The sequence below is a fragment of the Macaca fascicularis genome, chromosome 7, assembly GCF_037993035.2.
Source record: "Macaca fascicularis isolate 582-1 chromosome 7, T2T-MFA8v1.1".
Classification (NCBI taxonomy): Eukaryota; Metazoa; Chordata; class Mammalia; order Primates; family Cercopithecidae; genus Macaca; species Macaca fascicularis.
The window spans coordinates 72,593,548-72,619,767 of record NC_088381.1 but is presented as its reverse complement, the minus strand read 5'-3'; the positions used below and the strand labels follow the sequence as shown (position 1 = coordinate 72,619,767).

The window sequence follows — 26,220 nt, the reverse complement described above, 5'->3', positions numbered from 1 at the left end:
ACCTAGAAGGTCTAGAGGTCTCCGTGATGCTCCTGGAAGTCTCAGAATGAGGAGGGAAAGGCTGGGTGGAAGATACTGGAAAAAAGAGACAGGAAGCTGGAGAAGGAGAAATAAGCTGGGGCACCCATCTGCCTCCCCATCCAGAGCTTTCAAATGTAATATTAAAATGTTCCTCATTATTTTCCTTGGATGAATTTGCTATCCTGATGATATTAATTATTCTTAAAGGTCAACAGCGCTCTTTCGAATCCCCTTCTGTTCTATCATGTAATCAGTTAATTAATTGGAAACCATTTAGTGCGTCTGCTGAATGAGCTGTCTGGTGCGAGTTTTCTTGTTTTGTTGCTCCTGCAGTGATGGTTCCCTCCTTGCTCCTGTTTTCTTTCAAGGATTTGGAAACTTCAGCGTGGGCCCCCTTCTCCCCTCTCCTTCTGCTGGCTGATCCCCCATTCATTCACAGTTGGCTTTGAAGGTGTTATCTCTTTAGCTTTTTCCTTTGTGAGTCCTTACTGGCAATATTAATTCATTTCCACTGAGTGCCTACCATGTGGTGGGCACTGTGAGGGGCATCCGTATGTGTTATTTCACTTGATTCTCACCACCTCATGTGGTAGAGATTTTGCTCCCATTTCAGAAGAGAAGAGAGTGAGACTCAGCATAGAGAAGTGAGCTGTTCATGAGTTGTCTAGCTAAAACGTGGCTGAGTAAGAACAGAACCTTCTGGAAGCCTTATATCCTGATATGCTGTGGCGCTGAAGCTTCAGAGTATCTGGGAGAGGAGAGTTGGGTCTTGTGATAGGGTTTTATTTAGAATTCTTAGTCCCAGGTGTTGCTGGTTCATTACAGGAGTGAGCATTTGAAATATGAAGCTGGAGCTCTGTCTTCCCCGTCTTTCTTTATTGTGCTTCCATTTTGCTCTTCCATTTTGCTCTGATGTACACAGAGGGCATTCCTCAGCAGCTGGAGGGCAGATTAGAAGCAGGATTGCAGTGCTTGTGGTGAAAAATCTCTGCCAGCTCCTGAATATGCCCAGCACCCCCGCACGATGCAGTCACACAAAAAGGCTGACCTCTGCTGGACTCAGGAGCAGCTCAGCATGTTTGTTCAGCTGGGATCCCCTGCCCAAATCCCTCCTGGAGAGGGACTCGAGGATGCTCCAGCCCTGATGTGTCACTGTGTGATCACTCTACAAGACCTCTCCCTGCCTGGAGTATGTAGGTCATTTCTGGTTGACCTCTCTCCATGACTTTCCCTGTGCTCTCCTCCATGCTAGTGGATGGGTCTCCATTTTGTCATGGCTATCACACATGGTCCCAGTTAGTCCAGGGAACACAGTGAAAAATTGGACTCCAATTCCCCTCTCACTGACAAGAACTTCAAGTCTTTCCAGACCTGGGGGTGAGGAAGGCTTTCTAAATTTTACCTAAGAATGGCAGGATCCTGTCCTAGTGGTGGTGACAGGCAGCGATCACTAGGAGCACAGGAGACAGGGCCCTAGTAATGTAGCCCCTCCTGCTAATGCTAGCAGGTAGTAAAGGGCACAGACTCTGCATCCAGACTGCTGGGGTTCAATCCCTGGCTTCCCTCACACAGCAGCTACTGACCCAGGGCAAGTTGTCTAACTCACTTGCTCTGTAATCTCCTCTCTGTAAAACAGAGATGATGATAATGATGATAGTAACATATCTCTCATAGGGTTGTTGCAATATTTAAGTGAACTCTTATATGCAAAACCCTTAAAGATAGCTGGCCAAGAGCAATCACCATGTTTGTTCTGCTATTATTGTTACCACCTCAAATACCTCTGTGACCCCAGCAGCCATGCATTGAGTACCTGCTATATGCTAAGCACTGTGTTGGGCATTTGACATGCATTAATTTATCCTGATCTTTAGAGTTGCCCCATAAGGCTTATATTATTAGAACTTGCATGGTCAAGATGAAGAATCTGAGGTCCAGAGAGATTAAATAACTTTCTCAGGGCAGGCCCCACATTGACTTGGTCCTGAAAGTGGATCTGCTACTACCTTGTTCCTCATGTGAACCCCAGGGGTGAGTCTCCTGGACAACACTAGGGTAGAAGGCCCCTAAAGGCCAATGGTGTACTTCCATGTCCTCCTGGGCCCTGCTAGAAGTGGGGCAGAGGGAGTCCAGCTATGGCTTTTTACATGCGCAGGATCTGGTCTGGAAAAGTGGCAGGGCAGGAGGCCTGAGCTGCTCTGGCTTAAAAGCACCTGAAGCCCCCAGGCAGCTGTCAGCAAAGCCGCCACTCTTCTGCGCTGGCCACTCCAGAGAGCAGCCTTAGAGAACCCTTTGACGCTATCCGCCAACTCTGCCCCAAGCTCCTAGGACAGTACCTCAGGCACTGAACTAAGGTCTCTGCTTCTTGGCTTATCCTCTAGCCTCGAGGGATCCCCCTCCTCAGGCAACCAGGGGTATGGGCCCCTCAGTGGGCCTAGGCACAACTGTGACCCCTTGAGTGTGGCTCTGGCTGGCCTGTTGCTACATGCTCATCTCTTCCCTCTCTCTGCCCAGCAGCACCCCTTTGACCATGGCTGGGGCACCCCTCCTCCCTCCGGGCTCCCCAGCTCCAGCTTTGGGTCTCACTCATTGGTTTGGATGCTCTTGTCCGAGTCCTCCTTTCTCCTCTGCTCTCTTTTGGGACCATCTCCCCTCATCCTGGGACCCTTGCTGCTCCTCTCACTTTCTCTGGTTTCTAGCCTCTGTCGTCCTCTAGGCTCACCGGGCATGCAGTTCAAACTGTGTGTGTGTGTGTGTGTGTGTGTGTTGTGTGTGTAGGAGGCTGGGTGGGGTGGGGAGGCACAGATTCCTCTTGTAATTGAGTGCAGGAAGCGAGTGCAGGAGGCACTTTGGGCAGCAGGGACCTCCCTTTAGTCAATGTGCAGTGCTGTGACCGCCCTGCCCTGGACCACCCAGAGGCACGTCCCCATTGGAGATTCTCCATCAAGTTCCGGAAGGGGATTGTGAAGTCCCCTATGTGGTTATTAATAATGGGATTTGTTCCCAGGAGCCTGTGCAGGAATCTCTCGGCTCCCTGACAGGGCATCTCTTTGCATCTGCTCACATGACTCTTTCATTTCCTTATATATGTATATATGATTGTCTAATTTTTTAGGGCAGAGGGATTTGATTGGAGCCAAAGTCAACTTGCCCATGGGGAAAACAAAATTTCACCAGATCATTGGTTCTTAAAGTGTGGTTCCCAAACCAGCAGCATTAATGTCACCCAGGGAACCTCTTAGAAATGCAAATTCTCCAGGCCTGCTGAATCAGAAACTCAGGAGGTGGGTGGAGCCTGGAAATTTGGTTTTTCCAAGCCTCCAGGTGATTCTGATACCCAGAATAGGAGAACCTCTCCCCTCAATGCTTTCTCAAACCCACACTTGGCCTGTGTTCCCTCTAACCTCTTATCTTGAAGGAGGGATTGGATGCAGCGTTGGCCTAATCAGGTTTCTTTATGAAAAGGCCCAGAGCAGCTTTCTGTTCACAGTTTGTTTTTAAGAGAGTCATAGATTTTCCTTTAATCTGAATAGTAGATCTTAGAAAGGGGACTGGTGTCTGGCCTGGCTAAAAGGTAATGAACAGGAATGTGCTTCCTCAGTCTGAAGAACAGCTTAGCACTCTTGCCCCTGCAGGTTCCCGCCAGCCTTCAGGGACCCTGGCTTCTCCAGCCCTGACAGCACCCTCCCTGGGCAGCTCTCTCCCAGCCAGGAGCATGGCCTACAGCTGTACCTCTGTTCCCTTCTCCCTCTCTATCCCTTGCTTTGCTTTTGGTCCATAGCGTAAGGGGTTCTTGATTTTTCCCACAGATGCTTTCTGCGTCTTTGTTTTTCTCTTGTCATGGCAGCTCTTGAGTAAAAATGAATGTGATGTCTTGGCCACATCAGCACATCATGTGCTGGGGCGTCTCTGGGGCAGTTGGCTCCCACACCAGGCTTGGCCTCCTCCTCCCCAGGTGGGTGGATCCCGGGTGAAAAGGCCCAGCATCTGCCTGGCAGCGCCCACCTGGGACTCCAGAGAGAGCTCACATGCTTCAGGGTAATTAGCCTTAGGTTAATTTGTCTGAAAAGAAACTCCCAAGGAGCAATGCCCACCCCCCCACCCACCCTCCCCACAGAATAGTTTCAATAACACTCAAGGTCTGGTGCAAAGCAGACAACATGAAGAAACACAGCAGATTTTAAGGACTTTGGTGGCCTTGTGCTGCAGTGGAGACCCAGGTGCAGGTGGCCCATAGACCTCAGGGTGAGGGCCGCATCTTCCCTGGACCTCAGGCCCTGCCCAGGCATCTGCTACGTGGGCTGTAGGAGGCAGCACACGGGCACCAGCACATCCCTAGGGGAGCAGGTGCTGCCTGTTGTCTCATTACAGTAGGTCTCTACATTGCCTTGTGAACTCAGACTTTACTGAATAAAATAATGCCTGAATTCAAGGGGGTCACCGCCTGGACCTCCTGTATTTGTTTTAATTGTATGGGCGTGCTGTGGCTTCGGTGGTGACTGGCAGTGGGCAGAAACAGTTACAGAGCATGTTCACTGAGTGCCTACTGAGGGTCAGGCACTGTGTCAGCTGCCGTGCATACCCCATTTAATCCTCACTACGGCTCAAGCAGACATGCCCTATTATTATTCCCAACTTCCAGATGAGCAAACTGAGGTACACAGAGGTGAAGTAACTCACACAGAGTCACACGACATGAAGGCAGCAGTAGTAGGACTGGCACCCAGGCCTGTGAGATGCCAAAGGCCACGATCTTACCCATCCTGAAACGCAAAGGATCAGAAGTCACTCCTGTAGCCAAGATTGGCCAAAAGGGGAGGATCCCTCAGCTGCCCTGGTTTGAGTATCAGGAGCCCTGGTGCCAGCCACCAGCCTCTGCTACCATCCAGCTTGGTCATCTTGGGAACTGACTTAACCTCTGGGATTCCCATTTTCCTCTCCCGTAGTCAGAATCCAGGACTCCGGGTCCTGGCTCCAACACTGACTTGCCTGGTGACACAAACAAGTTATCTCCTCTCCCAAGTCCTCCTGGATCTCACAGTCTCGGCGTCCCCTGTGTAGGCCAAGGGTGATGGGCTGGGGGATCCCCACTGTTCTCCCACGTTCTGTGAGGTTCTGAGTGTGCTCCTCAGCCCAGAGACATGAAGATTTGTGCTGACACCGAGAAAAGCACACCTACTGGAGGGAACAGGGCAGGGCTGCTGGCTGTGGGACCCGGGCTTATAGAGTGAGCCCCTGGTCCTGCTCAGCTCCAAACGTGTTTCCCTCAGGAGGCCAGGGCAGGACAGGTCCTGCTGAGGCAGCACAGAGCAGAAGGGCTGGGGATCCTGAAGGGTAGAAACCCAAATGTCCTTGAGAGGCAGGGAGGGGTCAAAGAGGCAGAGCTCCTCAGACCTCCTAAGAAGAATTCTCAGTTTGTTTCCTGGTGGAGCCAGACTGAGACAGCTGGTGGGTATGAGTGTGTGTGTGTGAATGTGTGTGTGTGGCATAGTGTGTAGTGTGTTTGGTGCATGTGAGAGAGAGAGGGAAGGAGAGAGAGAGAGCGTGAGCACCTTCATCCTCCTTGACAGTCGCTGGGAGAGTCTGGCTTGGCTGCGCAGTGGCTGTGTGAGTTCATAGCAGTGGAGAGGTTGACTTCACAGGGACAGAAAGAGGTCCCAGGGTAGGTGGGTGGAGGAGGGCAATGGGAGGAGCAGAAGCCACACACTGCAGGGTACAGGATTGTCTTGGTCCCTAGGCCTTTTTCTGCTGTGGTCTCTGCAGAGCCTCTTTGTGCACTGTGGGTGCTTCATAGAAAGAAATGCTTCCCTCCAGTGTCCTTGGAAACTCGGGTTGGCTTTGGGTCTCTTTGGATGAGAGAGTTTTGTGGGACTTCCGTTGAACTTTCTATACATTTTTTGAGCACTTACTGGGTTCCAGGTGCAATAAAGAATATAAAACTGAAAAAGAAAAGGTTGTCTTCAAGAAAAGCAACCTGGTGGGGAGGCCAACACAGTCACAGCTGTCACTCCAGGTCAGCAGTCTGAGACGCAGGCTGTGACAGTCGAGGCCCAAGAAAAATGCAGTGGGAGAAAGTGGAAGGAAAGAAGATTTTAGAGTGGGTGGCACTAGCTGTCTGCAGAGAGAACCACTCAAACTGTGCCTCCAGGGTGGGGAGAAGGACATGAAAGGTGCAGAAAGCACAGGGTGCAGTGGTGTGGAGCAGGAGAAGTGCCAGGGAGCTCTAAGATTGCAGCCAACAGGGCGATGCCATTTTGTCCCAGGTGAGTTTTTAGGGTTAGCTATGGCAGTGGGGGCTGAAGGATGAGGGGAGGAGGTGGTATTGAGAGACTATACAGAAACAGGAGGCTGAGGTCACCTTGTGGAAGTACTTGAATTCCAAGGTGGAGTTTGGACTTGATAAGGTGGACCAAGCATTCTGGAGGAGTCCAGTTCTCTGTACCCACGTCTGGTCTCCCATGTGCCATGGTCCTTCTCCACCTCCTCAGCACATGGCAAGTCCTGACCTCTCTTTTCCTTCCTGCTCTGAGCTCCAGCCTGAGAGGATGCTGGCAGCTACTCAGTGATGTTGCACTGTGCTCTGGGACAACTGGAGTGATTTCCTTTTCATAAAACAAGCTATGTGACTGCTGGATTCTAGGATGGATTGGCATCTGGGGAAAGAAAACCTGACATTCCTTTGGAGAACTTGTAATGACAATTTTCTAGCTGCTGACTGCTTCTCTCTACTGGGGACTTCAGGCAATGTCTGGATTTTTCAGATGGTCCAGAGTTGTGTCTTCCAATATGTAGCGTTTGGCCACTCATGGCTATCAAGCACTTGCATTGTGGCCAGTTCAAATTGAGATGAGCTCTGAGAGTGAAGCACACATGGATTTAAAGACTTAGTACAAAAAAGAATGTGAAATACCTCTTAGATACATGGATAGACAGATAGATGGATAGATAGATAGATAGATAGATAGATAGATCGGTAGATAGATGCGTAGATAGATTACATGTTGAATGATGTTTTGGATATACTAGGTTAAGTAACATAGTGTTGCAATTAATTTCACCTCTTTTCACTCTTTAACATGTGACTAACAGAAAATTTCACGTGGTATTTTTGTCTTTTATTATATCTATATTAGAGAGTGCTGTTCTAGACAAGGGGTTGTCACACTTTTTATGAAAAGGGTCACATAGTAAATATTTTGGTCCCTGTTGCAACTGCTCAACTCTGCTGTTGTAATGTGAAAGTGGCCCTATTAGTTTCTCATTGCTGTTGTAACAAATTAACACAAAGTTTGTGATGTAAAACAATACAAATTTATTGCCTTACACCCGGAAATTCAACATGGGTCTCACTGGGCTACAGTCAAAGCATAGGCAGGGCAGTATTTCTTTCTGGAGGCTATAAGGGAGAATGGGTGAATGGGTTTTTTTTTTTTGCCTCTTCCAGCTTCTAGAGGTCACTCACTTTCTTGGCTTGAGGCCCCCTCTTCCATCTTCAAAGCCAGCAACATTGCATGTCTTTGTACCTTCCTTCATTAGTCACATGGGTCCCTACTTTCTCTCTGCCTTCCTCTTCTACCTTTAATGCCGATTACATTGGGACCATGGGATAATTCAGGATAACTTCCTGATCTCCATGTCTATAGGCTTAATCACCTCTGCGGTGTAAGTTAACCTATTAACAGATTCTCGGGATTTTGATGTGGATACCATTATTCTACCTGGAACACAACCATAGACAACACATAAGCAAATGGACATGGCTGTGTTTTGGTAGAACTATAAAAACAGACTGCCAACCTGCAGGCTCTAGTTTGCTGACCCCTGGCTTAGAGAACATTTCTCTAAGGATGTTATGTGGGTATTTTTTTTGGCTAGACACTCCATGGAGAAGATTCTATGCTCCAGTGAGTTTGAGAGACTCAGTTTGCCAGGTCCTTCTCTCATAGTAAAGGCTCTGAGAAGTTCTGCAGTAAATAAGCATGCTTAATTTTAATACAACAGTTTTCAAGCAATATGATCTTTTCCCCCTTGTAATACCCATGAACATATTACACACCTCAGATTCCAGGAACACACTCTGGGAAACCCTGGTAGAGCCCAGAACAGGCTGCACAGAAAAAGCTGCCTCCAGTCTCCTGAGCTAAGGTCAAGACACCAGTCACGTCAGTTGAGATTTGATTAGAGAAAGCATTTTGGCTTCGTTAAAGTTCATTAAATGAGCCATCCAGTGTAATTTAACTGAATAAAAATGGCTCAGATGGCTTTAACCCCCACTCCCTTTTACAGCAATTTAATTGAGGGAAAAGCAAATATATCAATGATGCAGGAAAATATTTCTTGGCCTTCAAGAAGAACGTTGTGCAGCAGCACCTGCTTCCTTGCCATAGGCATTAGATTTTAACGGGTTGGCTCATGGTCCCTCCTTGGTGCTGGCAGCAGGCCTTGGTGACAAGATTATATGGTGCCTCCTTTCTTCCTATTGATTCAACCCAAGGCCCTTGCAGCAGCCACCCTACAGCTCCTTTGGTGGTGGGCTGCAGATACCTCTAGTGTGGGGCTGATGGTGCACAGAAGTCGGTCAAGATGGAGAGGAGGTATAGGTTCCCTGGCTCTTAGAGAAGTGGGCAGTAGCCTGCTAGCTCCATCCTTCTTCTGTGGTTTGTTCTTTTTTTTTGTAGCAAAGTCTATGTGGGGTTTGGTGCTGCATCAGGGAATTCTCTTTCCTTACCGATTTTTCATTAGTTCTGGTCTAGAACAGCACTCTTTTCTTGCAGATTCTTCAGCAAAATCAAAAGAATCCGGGTATGGTGTGTCATGAGAAGGGGCTGGTGGTCTCCAAGATGATTGCTATGATCTGAACATTTATGTGCCCCCAAAATTCATATATTGAAGTCCCTCCTCTTCTAGGTGATGGTATTAGGAGGCAGGGCCTTTGGGAAGTGATTAGATCATGGGAGCAGAGCCCTCATTAATGAGATGAGTGCTCTATAAAACAGGCCCCCGAAAGCTAGCTAGCCCCTTCTACCGTGTGAGATTTAAGTGAGAAGACATCTGTCTCTGAGGAGGTAGATCCTTGAACCTGCTGCCCCATTGATCTTGGACCACTTAACCTCTAGAACTAAGAAATAAATTTCTGTTGTTTATAAGCCACCCAGTCTATGGTATTTTGTTATAGCAGCATGAATGGATTAAAACAAAAACCAAGGAGATATCTCTTTTATGGTGAGAAAAAAAGAGGCTGAGCATGGTGGCTCATGCCTGTAATCCCAGCACTTTGGGAGGTTGAGGCAGGTGGATCACCTGAGGTCGGGAGTTCGAGACCAGCCTGATCAACATGGAGAAACCCAGTGTCTACTAAAAATACAAAAAATTAGCTGAGCGTGGTGGCACATGCCTGTAATCCCAGCTACTCGGGAGGCTGAGGCAGGAGAATTGCTTCAACCCAGGAGGCAGAGGTTGCAGTGAGTTGAGATCACACCATTGCACTCCAGCCTGATCAATAAGAGCGAAACTCCATCTCAAAAAAAGAAGAAGAAGAAGAAAAGGAATAGATACTTGATGATGTTAGATCTTAAGAAAGAGGGAATTGCACCTTTCAAAATGCTGCCTTTGTGGATGAAAGAAATAAGAAATAAGATTTGCACCATGATTATTGCAGCCAGCAAGTCACAGACCCTGGGAGCTTGCAGGATTGGGACTTGCATTCATTGTTTTCTGGTTAGCTGTGCTGGATGCACCAAGACCAAATGGTGCTCAAAAGAGTGCCTTTCTGCAAGCAGCAGAATGAATCCTCCAGGAAGAGTCAGTGACTGTGGCATTTATATCTGGGATGCAAGCCGAGCATGCCTCTGGTTCTCTGTTATCTCATTTAATAACCTTTTTGCAGGAGGAGGCTGGAGTACACCCAGGGGGTGGACAAGTGGGCAGATACCAGATTAGATCTTAGTGGCTGGAACCTGATTGGGAGGCTGGTTCCCTGGAGCCACCAAGCATAGACAGAGCAAGGGGGTGACAGAAAACCATGACTTGGAGGCTTTCAGGGATCACAGTAAGGCAGCCAACTTGGCCATCAAGGCCTCAGGGCAAATGAGGGGCTGAGAACAGGTATATTAGTTTGCAATTGCTGCTAGAACTCAATGCCACAGTCTGGGTGGGTTAAACAACATAAATTTATTTTCTCACAATTCTAGAGGCTAGAAGCCCAAGATGAAGGTGGTGTTGGCAGGGTTCATTTCTTCTGAGGCTTCTCTTCTTGGCTTGTAGGTGGCCATTTTCTCCTCCCTGTGACTTTACATCTTTTCTTTATGTCTGTGTCCTAATCCTCTTCTTATAAGGACACTAGTCATATTGGATTAACGACCACCCATATGTCCTCACTTAACTTTAATTAGCTCTTTAAAGATCACATCTCCAAATACAGACACAATGGGGGTTAGGATTTTTTTATTTTTTATTTTTTGAGATGGAGTTTCACTCTTGTTGCCCAGGCTGGAGTGCAATGGTGCAATCTCTGCTCACTGCAACTTCCGCCTCCTGGTTTAAAGCGATTTTCCTGTCTCAGTCTCCCAAGTAGCTGGGATTACAGGGGCCCACCACCATGCCCAGCTAATTTTTGTATTTTTACTAGAGATGGGGTTTCACCATGTTGGCCAGGCTCTTCTCGAACTCCTGACATCAGGTGATCCACCTACTTCAGCCTCCCAAAGTGCTGGGATTACAGGTGTGAGCCACAGTGCCCAACTGGGTTAGGATTTTAAAAATGAATTTTGAGGAAAGAAAATTCAGCCCATTACAACAGAAAACACTCAAGTGAGAGGGACCAAGGAGGTATGGAGGTGGAGTGAGCATCCAGGAGCGAGAGTGGGAGTGCACAGGTGAGGCAGTCTGGTTTAATAGCTCAGAGATGCAGAGGACCTGCCGCCAGCAATCCCTTACACATGCAAATTCTAAGACATACCTGCCCATTAGCCTGCCTCTGCCAGTAGAAGAGGAGGTGCTTCCAAATGTCAGCCCCACTGTTAATCCAGGAAATCCACAAATCCTTCCATTTTCAGGACCACTTTTCAGATGGGGCTTACTGTCTCAACTCTCAACCCCCAAAGGGGCAACAGGTTGGTTTCTCATCTGGTTGGTTTCTCTTGGCAACAGGGTCTGTCTTGTTGACCCTTTTGTAACAACAGGGTTCCCAGGGTAGAAGGTGAAATCCTCCCCATTTGTGGGCTCCGTTTCTGCCGTAGTTGGGTGCCACCATTAGGAAGGTCATACGACTGCTTACTGTGCCAAGGTTTTTACTGGTCAGAGGAGAGGTTGCCTGGGAGGACCCCTGTTCATTATGGGGTTAATGCCAGAGGTGACATCTCAGCTCTGTTGTTCCTCAGGGCCCAGGGTTCAGCCATCTGTGTGTCTGGCTCCTTGTTCCCGGAGCACCCAGTAGCCACATCATCATCGTTTATTACCTCTGGACCCCAGAGTCTGGTCTGTGAGAGGGCCAGTTGTGCAGCACAAAATTAATGGCTTTGTTTGGAAGTCTCGGGCGAGAGATAGAAGAGGCAGTGTCACGGAACTTGATTTTGGGAGTTTGATGCATCGTCTCGTAAAATCTTGCTCACCAAATTAATTCAACGGTCAGGTGGCTTGGAAACTGGCCATTGACCCAAGCAAAAGTCAGAGACGGGTGATAATGGATCTATTAGGGAGGAGGCCCACGGAAAAGGCTGCCACAGGGCTCAGAGGCAGGATGGTTCTTAATTAAACTCTTGTCTGATGAGCAGAGTAACCAGCTCATCAATAATTGATGACAGGTGCATATAGGTGAGGCCCCAGCTAGAAGAAAAAATCAGGGGCAGTGAGTTCCGAGTGGGTGGCAATTCATATAGAAGCTTCTTTATTTACCCTGCACCATGAGAATTTATCAATGCCGGTGAGGGCAGGGTGGCCAGAGGCATGCTCTGCTTGTTTTGTGGAGTGTATATGTTTGCCTTACTTCTTGTCTTTTTTGTATAAGTTCATTCCTGGGGCTTAGTGCTTCTACTGTGTGTCTGGCAGGGCATTGTGTACAGTTGCAAGGGTTGTGCACCCTGCACTCCTCCCTGAACTTGTGCAATACAGTTTCCAGTCTCCGCAAACAGGCACTGGGTTTTCTGTGTCTGTGGGCAGAGCACATGAGTGCTTCAGTCCATTCCATCCATCCAAAGAGCCAGAGGAATCCAGGTGGGGCTTGATGGGTGAGGGAGGGGCAGGGGGGAGATGAAGCCGAGATAGCTCTGAGAGAGCAGGAGCCCACTTTCCCCTTAACAGGTGTCTCAGGACCCCTCCCTCCTCTAACTTGTAATAAGGCAATAATGCTATTTCTTATTCTTTATTTGCCCAGAATGTCTGTTATTTTCTTTCTTTCAGAATCCAATTTTCTTTTGACATTTCTGCCTAATGTAGCAAAGCATGACCTTTGTGAGAGGACATCACTGGCAGCCTGCTCTCTGCCTCGGGTTCCCCAGGACTCCTGGCAGGCTCCCTGCCTGCTCCTCCCTCAGAGATGGGCAGGGCTGCCCATTTCACCTGGGCTGTTCCTGTCTGCTGTCTTGCTAGTTCCCACCAGTTGCTTTTGTACCTTACCAGGGGCATGTTCTTCAGGGCTCAATGAGTCTGGGCTTTCTGACTGCCAACTACCCATTGGATACAGCTTCTCAGCTTCAGAACCATGGGTTTTGTTCAGGGAGGCACTGGAGAGGGGTAGGGAGCTAAAGGCAGGGGAAAGGCACCTTCCCAAAGTGCTGCAGGGATTACCTCGTGGATTTGGAAGTTGGGGGCTTGTCCAGCTTTTGCTGCTGTGATGCTCTTGTGCATAGAGTAAACCAGGCAAAATAAAGCAAAACAGAAGATTTCTACCTAGATGAATCAAACACTTAGATTTAATAAAACCTCATAAAGCCTAATGGCAATGGAGACTCAGAGCAGTACCAAATCCTGTTGTCCTGAACCCCAAGTTTGAGCTCCTGGTCTATTAGGGTAGGGTCATGACTCAGTGGGAGTGTGTGTCTGGTCTCCAGCTCCACCCTTCTGAGCAGGAGCTGAGCTGCTCCATGGGGCTTTGCCCAGGTGGTGTCCTCAGGTGGTCATCATTGCAGTTCTTTTATCACACCTTTCTTTCTGATCGGTGGAGGAACAGTGAAAGTTTGTAGGAATAAGATGTATAGTCGTTAGGGGTTTTGTGAAGCTGAGCATGATGGATGGCTTAGGTGTATAGGCTTTTAGTGAGCATATGCTATCATAACAGAGGTCTCAGCCTTGCAGAGAGGAGGTTGGTGACAGTGTAGGGCCATGGGGACTATCCTAGAGGCTTAAAAACTCTGAACAGAGAGAGTGCTGGGTACAGGGAAGACAGCAGAACAGTAAACTTGGGAGACATCTACGTACGTTTCTTTCCCTTCTCCTCCAGTCACCTGCACCCCCAGCATAAGACTGCCTCCCCTGCACAGTAATGGGCCGTCTCAGGGACCCAGCCAGTTCAGGCTGAGTTAGAACCAAGCCACCTCACCAAAAAGGGCTGCATCCAATGAGAAGGGGAAGCCATGTATCTTTGGTTTTTCTTGTATTTTAGTGTCTACCCTGTTATGAACTGGGTAGACTCTCTCCCTATGTGATCTTACCCAGCCTCAACCTCTCCCATGAGCTCTAGACCCAGGAATCCAGCAGGCGATTTGACTTCTCTCTTTGGATAGCTAACAATGTCTCAAACTTGATATCTGCAAGGGGAAGGTCTCTATCCCATAGCCTCCATGTGATCCTTTGGCAGGCTTTCTCATTCTACTCAGTGATGTCACCATTCACCTGGCCACTCAATGATGTCACCATTCACCTGGCCACTCAGTTCTCTTTCCTCTCCAAAATCCAATCCAGTAGGAATCCTGGCAGCTCTACCTCTAACACTTATCTTGATCCATCAACTTGATTATCTCCACTCCCTTCTCTTGGTTGGAAGACTGTAGCAGCCTCCTAACTGGCCTGCCAACTTCCAGTCTTGGCCTTCTATTTTTAAAAATGGTAATTAGACTATGTCACTTCTCTGCTGAAAACCATCCAATGCCTTCCCACCACTCTTTAATATCAAATCCAAACTCCTCCCTATGGCCAACAAGTGTGGCGTGAATCCCTCTCCCACTTATCCCAAAGCACTCCTCAGTCCTTCCTGACTGACTTCCTTCCTGATCCCCTGGATCTCTCAGGCCTTGACATTTGCTACTTCCACTGCCTGAAACACTCCTCCCTTGGTACTCAGCCCTTTCTTCTTCTTGGCTCAGGACCAATGCTACCTTTTCAGAAGGCACTTCTCTCTGAGCCCTTCCCACTCCTGTATCAGTTACTTATATCACGGTGTTGATACTCTTCCTTCTGCTTTTCATCTCTAACTTGAATATAAGATTCCAGAGAGAACTTCCCTTCCCCCTCAATGGTCAACCCCTTCATTCCTCAGTGGAGCCTCAATAAATATTTATTGTAGAAGTCATCTAAATATAGGTGTGTGTGTAAGCATATGTATGTGTATAAACAAGAGTCTGTGTTTGCCTTTAGTACCTACAGGTTTAATAGACACAAGTATACACACATCATGTTTGTGTGGATAGATATTTACCTAAATGGAATCAGCACTGCCATTTGTTCCCATCAGTAGATGAGTACATTGTTCCTGGGATGCCACTTCAATTCTAGCAGTGTCTAACTGCTGCCTTTAAGGGCTGTTATCACATCAAAAGTTGTTTGCTGAGCCTGGCAAAGTAATAACCGTGGGCGTGTTTCTTCTTTTATCCAGAAGACTAATGGCTGCTCCTTTCCCCTGTACATCCTAATGAGAACAATTAAATAGCCATTAGGAGGAGAACAGACGTGTGAACAAAAGGCTGATGTCTTGATCATTGGTGGGCATGTTTGCTGGGAGAGACACTGGCTAAATGGAATTGTAGGTGACCTGCAGAGTTTTTCGACCTGTGTGCATGTTAAGAATGCTAGTGGGCTTATCTACCCTGAGAACTCCCTGTCCTCTTAGAGAAGGATGGCTTCACAAAGGCTCTGTAAACTTTTATTGTGGGGAGGGCATATGGGAGAATGACCATAATAATTTAATGGTTTCTTTGATTTGTAAAATCTTGCCCTTTAAAAGGCCTCAAAAGCCTATCCAAACCTGATCTATGGCCTCAACTATTAGCAGATGTATCACTAGCCTAGCAGAATGAAGAAGAGGGAAAACATAGCCAGGCTCCAGTGAAATGACTAAGCTTACTACCTAGAGCATTATTTGTGCCAGACTTGTTTTAAAAATTTCCCTTTATTTGTCAATCTTGCAGAAACCTGTCAAGTAACCGGCTCACCACACTCTCGTGGCAGCTCTTCCAGACGCTGAGTCTTCGGGAATTGTAAGTTTGGTTTTGAAGACTGTCCAGGTACTGAAGTGCTGGTAATGGGTGAATGGGGAGAAGTGTCAAGCAATGGAACTACCTGAAGGCTGAGCATACATCTACTTGAAGAGCCTCCTTGGGTTGGTTGACATAGAATGTACCATATTCAGTGACAGCAATTAACTCTGTCGCTTGACTTCTGATGCTCTTTCTGGGCACAATCAATTTCAGAAGACAGGAGTCTCTTCTCTTATCATGACTTAATTTTGTGATCTGTAGGTAATTAGCTATAATAGTATAGATATTTATAATAAAGAATTTATAATAAATAACATTCATAGTATGTAACTTGATAGACTGTTAGGTATGCTTTCATTTATATAACCTTAGATTTATCATCATAAGAGTCATAAGAGGTAGATATTATTATTCTCTGCATTTTATGGGTAACAATTCTGAGCCCTAGAAAGACATGTGAGACTCAACAAAGACCACATTTCTAGGGACTAGCCAAGCTGGGACTTGAACCCACACCTTCTGACTTCAAAGTACGTGTCTTTTCACCACTCATAATCTTCTTCAGCATATTTGGCTTGAGTATTGACATGCAAGGGGTTTGAGGAGGCCATATATTTTTTCTATCTGCGTGTGGACTGCTTAGCCTTGCTGTGGTCCAAGGCTGATCAGGGCACCCCTATCCCAGCCAGCCATTCTGCACAAACAGATGTAAGCTGGATGAGTGAACATTCGTGACCACTGCTGGAAAAAATAACTCATGTTGATGAGTGAGTCATCGGGGTCATCTCTGTGCATGAAGGACATCATATTATGTTGAGGGTATAAATCAAGCAATAAATTGAAAAGGAATTGAGGCATGGATCAAGTTAGGGAGTCAGGGTTCCAGAGACACCACTCATGTGTTCCCTCTTATTTGGTGACGCAGATCCAAATTCACTGAATGCAGATTGCTTTACTCTACCAAGAGGCAATGACCTTGGACCTCTGCCTATGCCGTTGGCGTTTCAACTTGTTCTCCCTTCACCTAGCAAGACCTGACTTCATGGATGTGTCAAAACCTTACCTTTTCAGACCCAGCTCTTGATGCTTTACATCAAGCATCCCAATAACCTATTATCCCATGATGACCTTGTATACTGTAGGTGGAAAAGATAAATTAACATGACTACTACAATTTACTACTAACACTGATTTCTGAGTTCTTCCTCTGTGCCAGGCATTGTGCCAAGCAATCTATTAAGTTGTATACTTAATTTACTTTAATCCTTATGGCAATTCTGTAAGTAGGAATTATTACTATCACTTCACTTTGGAGGACACTAAGATGCTTAGCAAGGTTAAGTATCCTGTTTAAGGTCACTCACTGAATAGTGGCAGGGTGTGGACCCAAAGCCTTGACCACTGTGCTCAACTATCTCCCAATGTTTTCAGTCTGTTTCCAACACAAGGATCTATTCTATGATAATTTAAAAAAAAAGACATGATTGTGGTCTTTCTGAAGTTACCCTAGAACTGACTGAGGGCCTTGAAGGATCTCTTTCTTGGGTGTCTTGCATGTAATTATTCTGGAACCCGTCGCCCCTTCATCTTCAGGAGACCAGGGATGGCATCTCTCCAGGGAACACAGGGGGTCTGCTGTTGGCTGAATTATTGAGAAAATGTTCAGTGCTCTTTCTAAAAAATTATTGGATGTGAAATCAATGGTGTGCTGCTGCCCTGGTGACCTGTTTCTTGGAGTTTTAGAAACAGTCATTCCGTGGATATATATTTAAAGAAAATGTCAGATTTCTCCCAGAGGATCATGGGATTCTGCATTCATCTTTGCCTGGGATCAATACACCAGTGAGCTAGATGTGACTTATGGAGGAATGAAGACATTCCCTCCAGTGTGAGTCAGTGTGTGAATGCCACCATGTCCATGGTACATTTATTTCTGTCATATATAAGAAAAAATTATATTAGAGAATAAAGAAGCCCCCCCTCTAAGGAGCAGTCGCCCTGGTAGGGGTCTAGTTTTTGAGGAAGAATTGAATCTTGAGAGAGAAAAATTTATCTTTTGGCTGGAGGGGCCGCGTGTTGGCTCTTAGCTGTGGCTATGATTAAAATCCAAACAATCCCAGTTCCTGGCAAATGGAAGAGGGGGTAGTATTTTCTTGTCTGACTTCCTGATTAGTCCACATGGCGCCATCTGTCATGAGCCATCTAGACTGCCAGGGTCTGCTCGATGGAGCCTGTGGGCTGGGGTGTGGGGATGGGTTGGGTATTTCCAGGAAGAAAGAATTTTGGCCCTGGAGGAGAAAGGGCTCAGTGCGTTGTGGAGCCAGGAAAGCCACAGACCAGAAGTGTGAGACTTCAAGTGACCCTCTGCAGGGACAGAAGAGGTAGAGGGTGCACAGCAATTCCTTAGCATGTTTCTTTCCATCATTAAGGACCTCTGCTGTACCCCAACCAGCCCCTTGCCCAGTAGAGGATCCTTGCTATAAGAATGGAAGGTCTGAGTGTCCACGACTTTTCCAGTAGGGCAGAAGGAGAAGGAAGAGGCACATCTGGAGCACCTCATGTGTGTAAGGTTCTGTCTCATCCTTGGAACAATCCCACAGGGAGGTAGCCATATAACCAGTGTTACAAATGAGGGATTTGAGGCTTGGCTAAGTTAAACAGCTAGTTCAAGATCACATGGCTAGTAAGTGGTACATCTGGGAATGAGTGTTATGATTTTTATTATCACTACCCTGATCTGATCTGCTGTTTCCAAAGATGATGCTCTTTCTTTCACCTGACTCAAGCAACACACCCTGCATGCTCAGCCTCTCCTTCCAGAAGCCCCTCTCAAGACGGCGGGTCCCTTGAATGGAATCAAAGGAAACAACCAACCAACCGAACAAACAAACAGGTTACCATCTCAGAGTTCCTGCAGTGCACCAAGACCCTTCCTCTACTTTCTCTCATTTACTTTTGTGGGATGAGGGGGATGGTCTTGACCAAGCCCCTGGCTCATGACTTCTCTGTCCAGGGGGGGCGTGCCTCTTATTGAGTGAATTGGAAGCATCTTCCATGATCTGCCTTAGAGTAGCCAGCATGGTTTCAGTGGCACAGGTTGGAAAAATTTGACTTGGCATTGTGCAGTGCTCTCAGAAGTTTCTGGTTATGGCAAGATGATTTTTTTTTTTTTTTTTGCTTGTGGAGAAGATTGTCCAAAAATCAGAGCAAGAATCAGAGAGATTGTCTTAGAGATAAAGAATGAATTAGGAAGAAAAGAAGCTTAGATTCTGAATCTCAAGATACAGTTTAGGCAATGGCAAGAGGTCCCAGAGGATGTAGACCCACAGCACAGAAACACTCCAGCAGTGCCCCAAGGACCCTTAATTTATCTTGAACAGGCTTCTCTGAATACCCTGCATGCACGGAGCAGACATGATTAAAATAGATTGGAGTATTTCATTTTCTTTTAAAGGAAAGTGATAATTACCTCTGGTATCATTTGAAGATTTAATCGACTTGGTAAAATATTAACTCACTAGCGGGGATGGGTTTGGGCTGGTCCTGGTGCATTTCTCTTCCCAGTCTTGGCTGTGAAAACTTTCCACAGCTCTTGGAGACATCACTAAACAATAATGTTACTGATAGTATTACTATAGTGATCATTTCTGGCCTCTTAGTAGTTTCTTTTTGTTCCCAGATCATGCTAACATACATTATCGTGAATCCTCCTAATAAATTTGTGAAGAAGGAAGGTCGAGCACAATGATCCCCATTTTATTGGTGTTAAAAGAGAACCTTAGAGAGTTAAGTTATTTGCTGTATTAGTTTCCTAGGCTGCTTTAACAAATTACCACACACTTGCTGGCTTAAAACAATAGAACAGGCTGGGCACGGTGGCTCACGCCTGTAATCTCAGCACTTCAGGAGGCCGAGGCGGGCGGATCACGAGGTCAGGAGATCGAGACCATCCTGGCTAACACAGTGAAACCCCATCTCTACTGAAAATACAAAAAATTAGCCGGGCATGGTGGTGGGCACTTGTAGTCCCAGCTACTCAGGAGGCTGAGGCAGGAGAATGGTGTGAACCTGGGAGGCGGAGCTTGCAGTGAGCCGAGATCGCGCCACTGCACTCTGGCCTGGGCGACAGAGCCAAACTCTGTCTCAAAAAAACAAACAAAAGAAACAAACAAACAAACAAAACAATAGAACATTATTGTTTCACCATTCTGGAGGCCAGAAGTTTGAAATAAGGGAGTTGGCAGGGCCATACTCCCTTCAAAGCCTTTGTGGGAGAACCCGTCCTTGCCTCTTCCAGTGTCTGATGGCTCCTGGTGTTTCTTGGCTTGTGGCAGCATCACTTCAACCTCTGACTCCATCTCATATGCCTGCCATCCCTGTCTTTTTGTCTTTAATCTCCATCTTCTTTCTTTTTCTATTTCATTTTATATTTTTGAGATAGTCTTGCTCTGTAGCCCAGGCTGGAGTGCAGAGGTGTGATCTTGGCTCACTGTAACCTCTACCTCCCAGGTCCAAGTGATTCTCCTGCCTCAGCCTCCCAAGTAGCTGGGATTACAGGCATGCACAACCACGCCCAGTTATTTATTTATTTTTTTTGTATTTTTAGTAGAGATGGGGTTTCACCATGCTAGCTAAGCTGGTCTCGAACTCCTGGCCTCAAGTGATCTGCCCGCCTTTGTCCCCCAAAATGTTGGGATTACAGATGTGAGTCACTGTGCCCAGCATGTCTTTCTTTTTTAAGGGTACCAGTCATTGGATTTAAGGCCCACTTGAAATCGAGAGTGATCTTATCCCTTGATCCTTAACTTGATTACATCTGCCAAGACTTTATTTCCAAATTAGGTCACATTCACAGGTACTAGGGGTTGGACTTGGATATATCTTTTTGGAGGACACAACTAAACCCAGTATATTCACTCGAAATGACACAGCTGGCCCAACTCAGATGTTTGGTTTGTGTGCTTTTCCTACCATCTGACTGTTGTTATCTCAAGGAGGCCTGTGCTGATGTCTTCATCTTTTGGGAATCCTGTACTGGGTGACAGCAGGGCTGTCCTGGCTGATCTGGGTCCCCTCCTCATTTTCCACTGCCCGGCCCCAGGACTGCCACTGGCATTGTGGATACTGTGCAGGGAAGAAGAAAACCACTAGAGTGATGACCGGAGGGAATCAGTGTTTTCTAAATACCCAGTGGTGGCCTTGGCTGTGCTGCAAAGTGCCTATCCTTACAAGCTCAGATGTGGCTGAGTTAATCTGTGGGGAGCCCTCAGGGCCCTGCGATTACACCCCAGGCCATCTTGGGGCAAGGGCTGGATGTTGGTAAGCTTTGCCTTGCAGCAGCTGCTGCTGTATTATTCATGGAACCACCTGCATTATTCATGAAGCTTGGAAAGCCATGCTTTAGGTTCCACAGGACTGCCCCCAAAGCCCTGGCTAAAGGCTCCCCTGCTTGAGACCTGGTTCAATGGGAGGAGGGACACAAGATGGACAGCATCATTTAGACTTAGGATGTGCCGGTCTTTGCTTCTTGCCCACCTCACCATTTGAATCCTCTCTTGTCCAGATACAGACGATTGTGGATTTGCTCAGTGGGCTGTCTAGGGTGTCATTGTTTTAAAACTCAAAATGCTTTCTGCTGTGTGTGTGTCTTGTTCTCTTGGAGGACAGTCCAGAGGGATGGGGGGAAAGCCCCACAGGTCTTTTGCAGTTTCCCGTAAACTCAGTTGGAACAAAGGACCAGGTTTCAGGGTGCATCCCAGCTGCTGGATCAGGTCCTGTAAGCAGGACCCTGGGGGGAAAGGATGGAAGGAAGCAGAAAATTTGTACAAAGCCTTTGCCTGGCAGCATCCTTGGCACATTCCAAACATCTCACCTAATTCTCCGGCCAGCCTCAGGACATTCTGATGCTGTCTGCCTTTGGGGGGCCATGAGATGCTGGGATGTGCAGCAGTGCAGGGACCAGACAGGAGGCAGCACCACATCAAGTGCTGTGTGACTTGCGGCAATGCAGCCAAGCCCCTCGCCTGTCTAGTCTTTTCCACCCAGGTGGATGATTTGTATTTTTACACCTACTTAATAATGAATGACTGCATCTTGTCAAGTGAGCAGCTGGGAAAATCCAGGCTGACCTGGTTCAGTTCGCATATATTCAAGCATCTGGACCCTCCTTGTCATTCCAGCAGGGTGGCCAGGCCTCTCCTAGCAGCCCCCACAGTGTGAGCCCACACCGCACCACCTCCTCCAGCCTCTCTTTCCTGCACACACTGGGCAGCTCATCTGACCTTCTGCTCTCCTTTTTGTGAGGGTTAAGTGAAATAATGCGTGGAAGGCATTTAGTCTAGTGTTGGCACTATGGCGAGTGCGACGCTAATATTATGATCCTATAATGTCTATTACTTCCCTCTCATTTTTTCCTGCCTACCTTTTCTGTTTTTGTGTCTCATGTCCAGTCACACAGGCATCTTGACATAACCCCAAGGCAACACCTCCAAGGCTTCTTGACCTCACCCTTCCCTTTCTCCTTCTAAGACCTTGATCTCTCCCTCCCCAGCCTCACCCCCATCCCAACCTCATTTCTAATGTGTCCTCTCTTCCTTTTCGCTGGTTCTTTCTCTTCTGTTTTGAACCAAAGACAGTTCTCCCTGCCATTGATTTCCTGTCTCTTGGAGCTTAATATCTTGGGGTCATCTTTCGCTTTTGCCTCTTCTTTTATCCCCTACAAAGCACCACGTACCATTTTGCCTTCCTTGTGATGTTTACTGGATCTTCTCTTCCCTCTCTCCAGTTTTTCTCACTCCACTCTAGGCCTGTATTAACTAGGCAGCAGTTCTCAAGTGGTGATCCAGGGTGTCCTGGGGGCCTTAAGACCTTTTCAGGAGACCGTGAAGTAGAATCTATTTTCATAGTAACATTGAGCCATTATTTGCCTTTTTCACTCTCACCCTCTTATGAGCGTACCGTGGAGTTTTCCAGAGGCCATAGGACGTGATAACATCATGGCTCTGATGAGGCCTGGAGTTTGTGCTAATGTATTCTGGAGTGTTACATCTTTCTCAGGGTTAATTTCTAATGGGTAAATAGTGATAGACATGACTCACATAAACAACAGTTCTTTGAGACCCTCAGTAATTTTTTTGGGAGAGTGAAAGGAGTTCTGAAACTAAAAGTTTGAGAATTGACCTGGACCCTGCCAGTCTATATGGTGCCTATGTGTGAGTTACAAAAGATGCCCCATCTGGATGCATGTAGCTGTGGGTCAGGGTTACAGCTGGGTCCGGCCGAGAGTGTGCAGAGTGGATTTTATCCTCTGTTTATCCCTTTGGTTGAGTACTTTGAGAAATGCTCAAACTACACAACTGTACATGTTGACCCTTTGTTTATAAGTAATCCTAACTGGCTTCTCAGTCTCTAGTTTTCCTCTTCTCCAGCTTATCCTGTACTTTATTGTTGGATTTCTCTTTTTACAGATTTCTTTGTTCATATTGTTCTCCAGTTCTAGAGGCCTCAATGGTTTTCCCCTGCCTCCTGGATAAATTCCAAATTTCCTGATGTGGCAGTAAAAGTCCTCTACTATCTGGCTTCCACTCGCCCTTCCAGCTTTATTTCCCAGCACTCCTCAACACATTCTCTGTCTTGCTAAGCCTTTCTTTTCTGTTTTCACACCTTACTTTCAACTTCCCTTTGCCTTTGTTACTTCCTTCTACTTACCCCCAGCCCCCATGCCACCTCCTCCTGCCAACCTGGTCTTTGCCTACATGAGCTCCTGAAGTCAGGGCTCCTAGCTTGCTCCGCTCTGCTTCTCCCATGCACCCAGCAATGCCTTGCACATGACAGATGGGGTGGAGAGTACATGAGTTTTGAAGTCCAGCACACTGAGGTTTGAAACTGTGCTGTGTTGCACACCAGCCAAAGGACCTTGCACATGTGACTTAACCCCTCCAAACATCAGAGAGGGCCCCTCCCTCCTTGCAATTTTGGCCATCTCCCAGGGTTGTTGTAAGAAGCAAATGGCTCAGTAAGAGTTCTTTCCGTTTCCTTCACCTTTCTGACAGAGTACCATGTGCAGAGAGTACTTTTAGGCTAAGAGGATGATACCATGTAGGGGTATTTACACATTCTGCCTCTGGTGTCTTAGTAACTAGAAAGCACTGATTCCTTTTCCCAGGGGCCTCACATTTTCCCGAAAGCTGATTAATTTTGATGCATGCTTAACTATTTTGGAGTTTGCCAGTTGTCAAAAACATCCTAGGTCTTAGTGTGGTGTGCCCAAGTGCCCCTCCCTCTGCGTTCCAACAGATTCATCTCCTTGATGGTCCAGAAAGAGAATCATGTTTCCTCTAATGATCCAAGCATTCAAATTTATCCGGTGCTCTTTACTCTGAGTTTTGGATTGATTAATGCTGTTCATCCTCTCCTTAATAATCCCATTGAGAGGGGAGGTGACTTGCTTCAAGTCACAAGGAAAATCAGTGGAGAAGGAGGTCCTTGAAGGTGACTCTTCCCCTATCAAACATTCTTCTTCACCAGGCTGAGTGCTCCTGAAGGACAGCGACTGTCTTCTTCATCTCTGTGTCAGCAGCACTCAGCCCATGGCCAATTATGGAGCAGGTGCTTATTAAGAATTTATTGGATTTATGGAAGAATAAAGCTGGTCTCAGGAAGGGCTTTGAGCATATCTTGGAAATAGATAACCACCTACTCCGCCAGGGAGAGTCAGCCAGTCTCATTCTCTCTCTTTTTCTCTGTCCTTTAACAAGAATTTATATGCCAGGCTCAGTTCTAGGTTAGGGAAGGGACAAAACAGGCAATGTTGCTGACCTCAATGGAGCTTAATTTTTATTCAGGGAGACAGATAAACAAACTAATTAAAAATAAATATTTGAAGTGATGCCAGTAGTGATAAATTCTAGAAAAACAAATATAGCATGGCAAGGGACTGGGCAGTATTAGACTGAGAGAGCCAGCCTTGTAGAGATGTTGGGTAAGAGCTTGGCAGGCAGTGGAAACAGCAAGTGCAAAGGTCCTGGGGTAGGAACAAACCAGTCAAGCAGGTGACCTTTCGGACACCAAGGTCAGTGTGGCTGAAGAGGAGGAGGGAGTGAGGGAAGATGAGGTCAGGGAGATGATGGAGAATGGTGCAGATTATTTAGGACTTTAACTTTGATTTTCAGTGAGATGGAAGGCCATTGGAGGGTTTTGAGAAGAGGAGCATCTCGAGCTGATGTCTGTTTGTTTGTTTGTTTTTCTTGAGACAGAATCTCGCTCTGTCTCCCAGGCTGGAGTGCAGTGGTGCCATCTCGGCTCATTGCAAGCTCCACCTCCTGGGTTCATGCCATTCTCCCTCCTCAGCCTCCTCAGTAGCTGGGACTACAGGTGCACACCATCATGCCCGGCTAATTTTTTGTTTTTGTATTTTTAGTAGAGACAGGGTTTCACAGTGTTAGTCAGGATGGTCTCAATCTCCTGACCTCGTGATCTGCCCGCCTCAGCCTCCCAAAGTGCTGGGATTACAGGTGTGAGCCACTGGTGTCTCCTTAAAAGGATCTCTTAGACAGTTGCATTGAGTGGGGTGGATTTCTTTCTTTCTTTTTTTTTATTTTTATTTTGAGATGGAATCTCGCTCTGTTGCCAGGCCGGAGTGCAGTGGTGTGATCTCGGTTCACCACAACCTCCATCTCCTGGGTTCAAGCAATTCTGCTGCCTCAGCCTCCCGAGCAGCTGGGACTACAGGTGTGCACCATCATGCCTAGCTAATTTTTGCGTTTTTAGTAGAGACGGGGTTTCACCATGTTGGCCAGGATGGTTTCAATCTCTTGACCTTGTGATCTGCCCATCTTGGCCTCCCAAAGTGCTGGGATTCCAGGCATGAGCCACCGCGCTTGGCTGGATTTCTTTTCTTAACAAATTGAGTTTATTGTTTTAAAACTATAATTTATGGACTTACAAGGATTTTTCCACTTCTTTTAACCTTGTTAAATCCCGCCTCCCCTTAATTCTTGAACAGGTAGTGTCCCTCTTGTCCTCATAGCCCTGGGAAGGTCCTGAGCCATCTTCGGTTCAGAGGTTCCCTTCCCCTCTCTCTTTGCCCACAGGAGGTTGGAGCAGAACTTTTTCAACTGCAGCTGTGACATCCGCTGGATGCAGCTGTGGCAGGAGCAGGGGGAGGCCAAGCTCAATAACCAGAACCTCTACTGCATCAACGCTGATGGCTCCCAGCTTCCTCTCTTCCGCATGAACATCAGTCAGTGTGGTGAGTGAGTGGCCGCCTGGCCCAGCTGGCTCCAGGGAGGCATCCCTCAGACACCAGAGATGGTGGTGGATGTTACCTTGGGATGCCAGAGCCTTCCTTTCGAAATGCCCTTCCAGCCTTGAACTCTGCAGTTGTGTGCAGATCTCCTGACTAACCATTCCCCTTCTTGGTCATTCCTGTCCCTTTGTGCACGAGCCATAGGAAGACTGGTTTCAGGAATGCAGACAGGAGTTAAATGTGCTCCTTCTCATCATACCAGATTTCCTTTCTCTCTGTGAGTTACCTGTCAACCAAACCTGAAGGAGTGTATCTCAAAATGTGGTCTCTGGACTCCCTGTGGCAGCACCTTCTAAGGAGTTTCCAGAAGAGCAGATTTCTGGGCCCAGCCACAGACTTTGAGAATGTCTGGGGATGGGTCCCAGAAATCTGAATTTTAAGCAAGTTCCCCAATGGGAGACTGAAACACTATTATTTAGATAACCAGAACCCAAAGTGTAATGATGCCATTGAGCTTAATTGCCAGAAATGCATTCCTTGAGCACT

At 47.0% G+C, this 26,220-nt stretch overlaps 1 protein-coding gene across 29 annotated transcripts in view; it reads left to right on the top strand.

Annotated features, from left to right (window-relative positions):
* The window catches only part of NTRK3 (neurotrophic receptor tyrosine kinase 3), a 387,811-nt gene that overhangs the window by 95,563 nt on the left and 266,028 nt on the right, over positions 1 to 26,220 (top strand). For all 29 annotated transcript variants that reach the window (XM_015453348.4, XM_073996654.1, XM_045395950.3 and 26 more), the window contains 2 exons: positions 15,360 to 15,428; positions 25,520 to 25,677. In XM_015453348.4, coding sequence (XP_015308834.2) covers positions 15,360 to 15,428; positions 25,520 to 25,677 — 227 coding nt within the window. The remainder of the gene's footprint in view (positions 1 to 15,359; positions 15,429 to 25,519; positions 25,678 to 26,220) is intronic.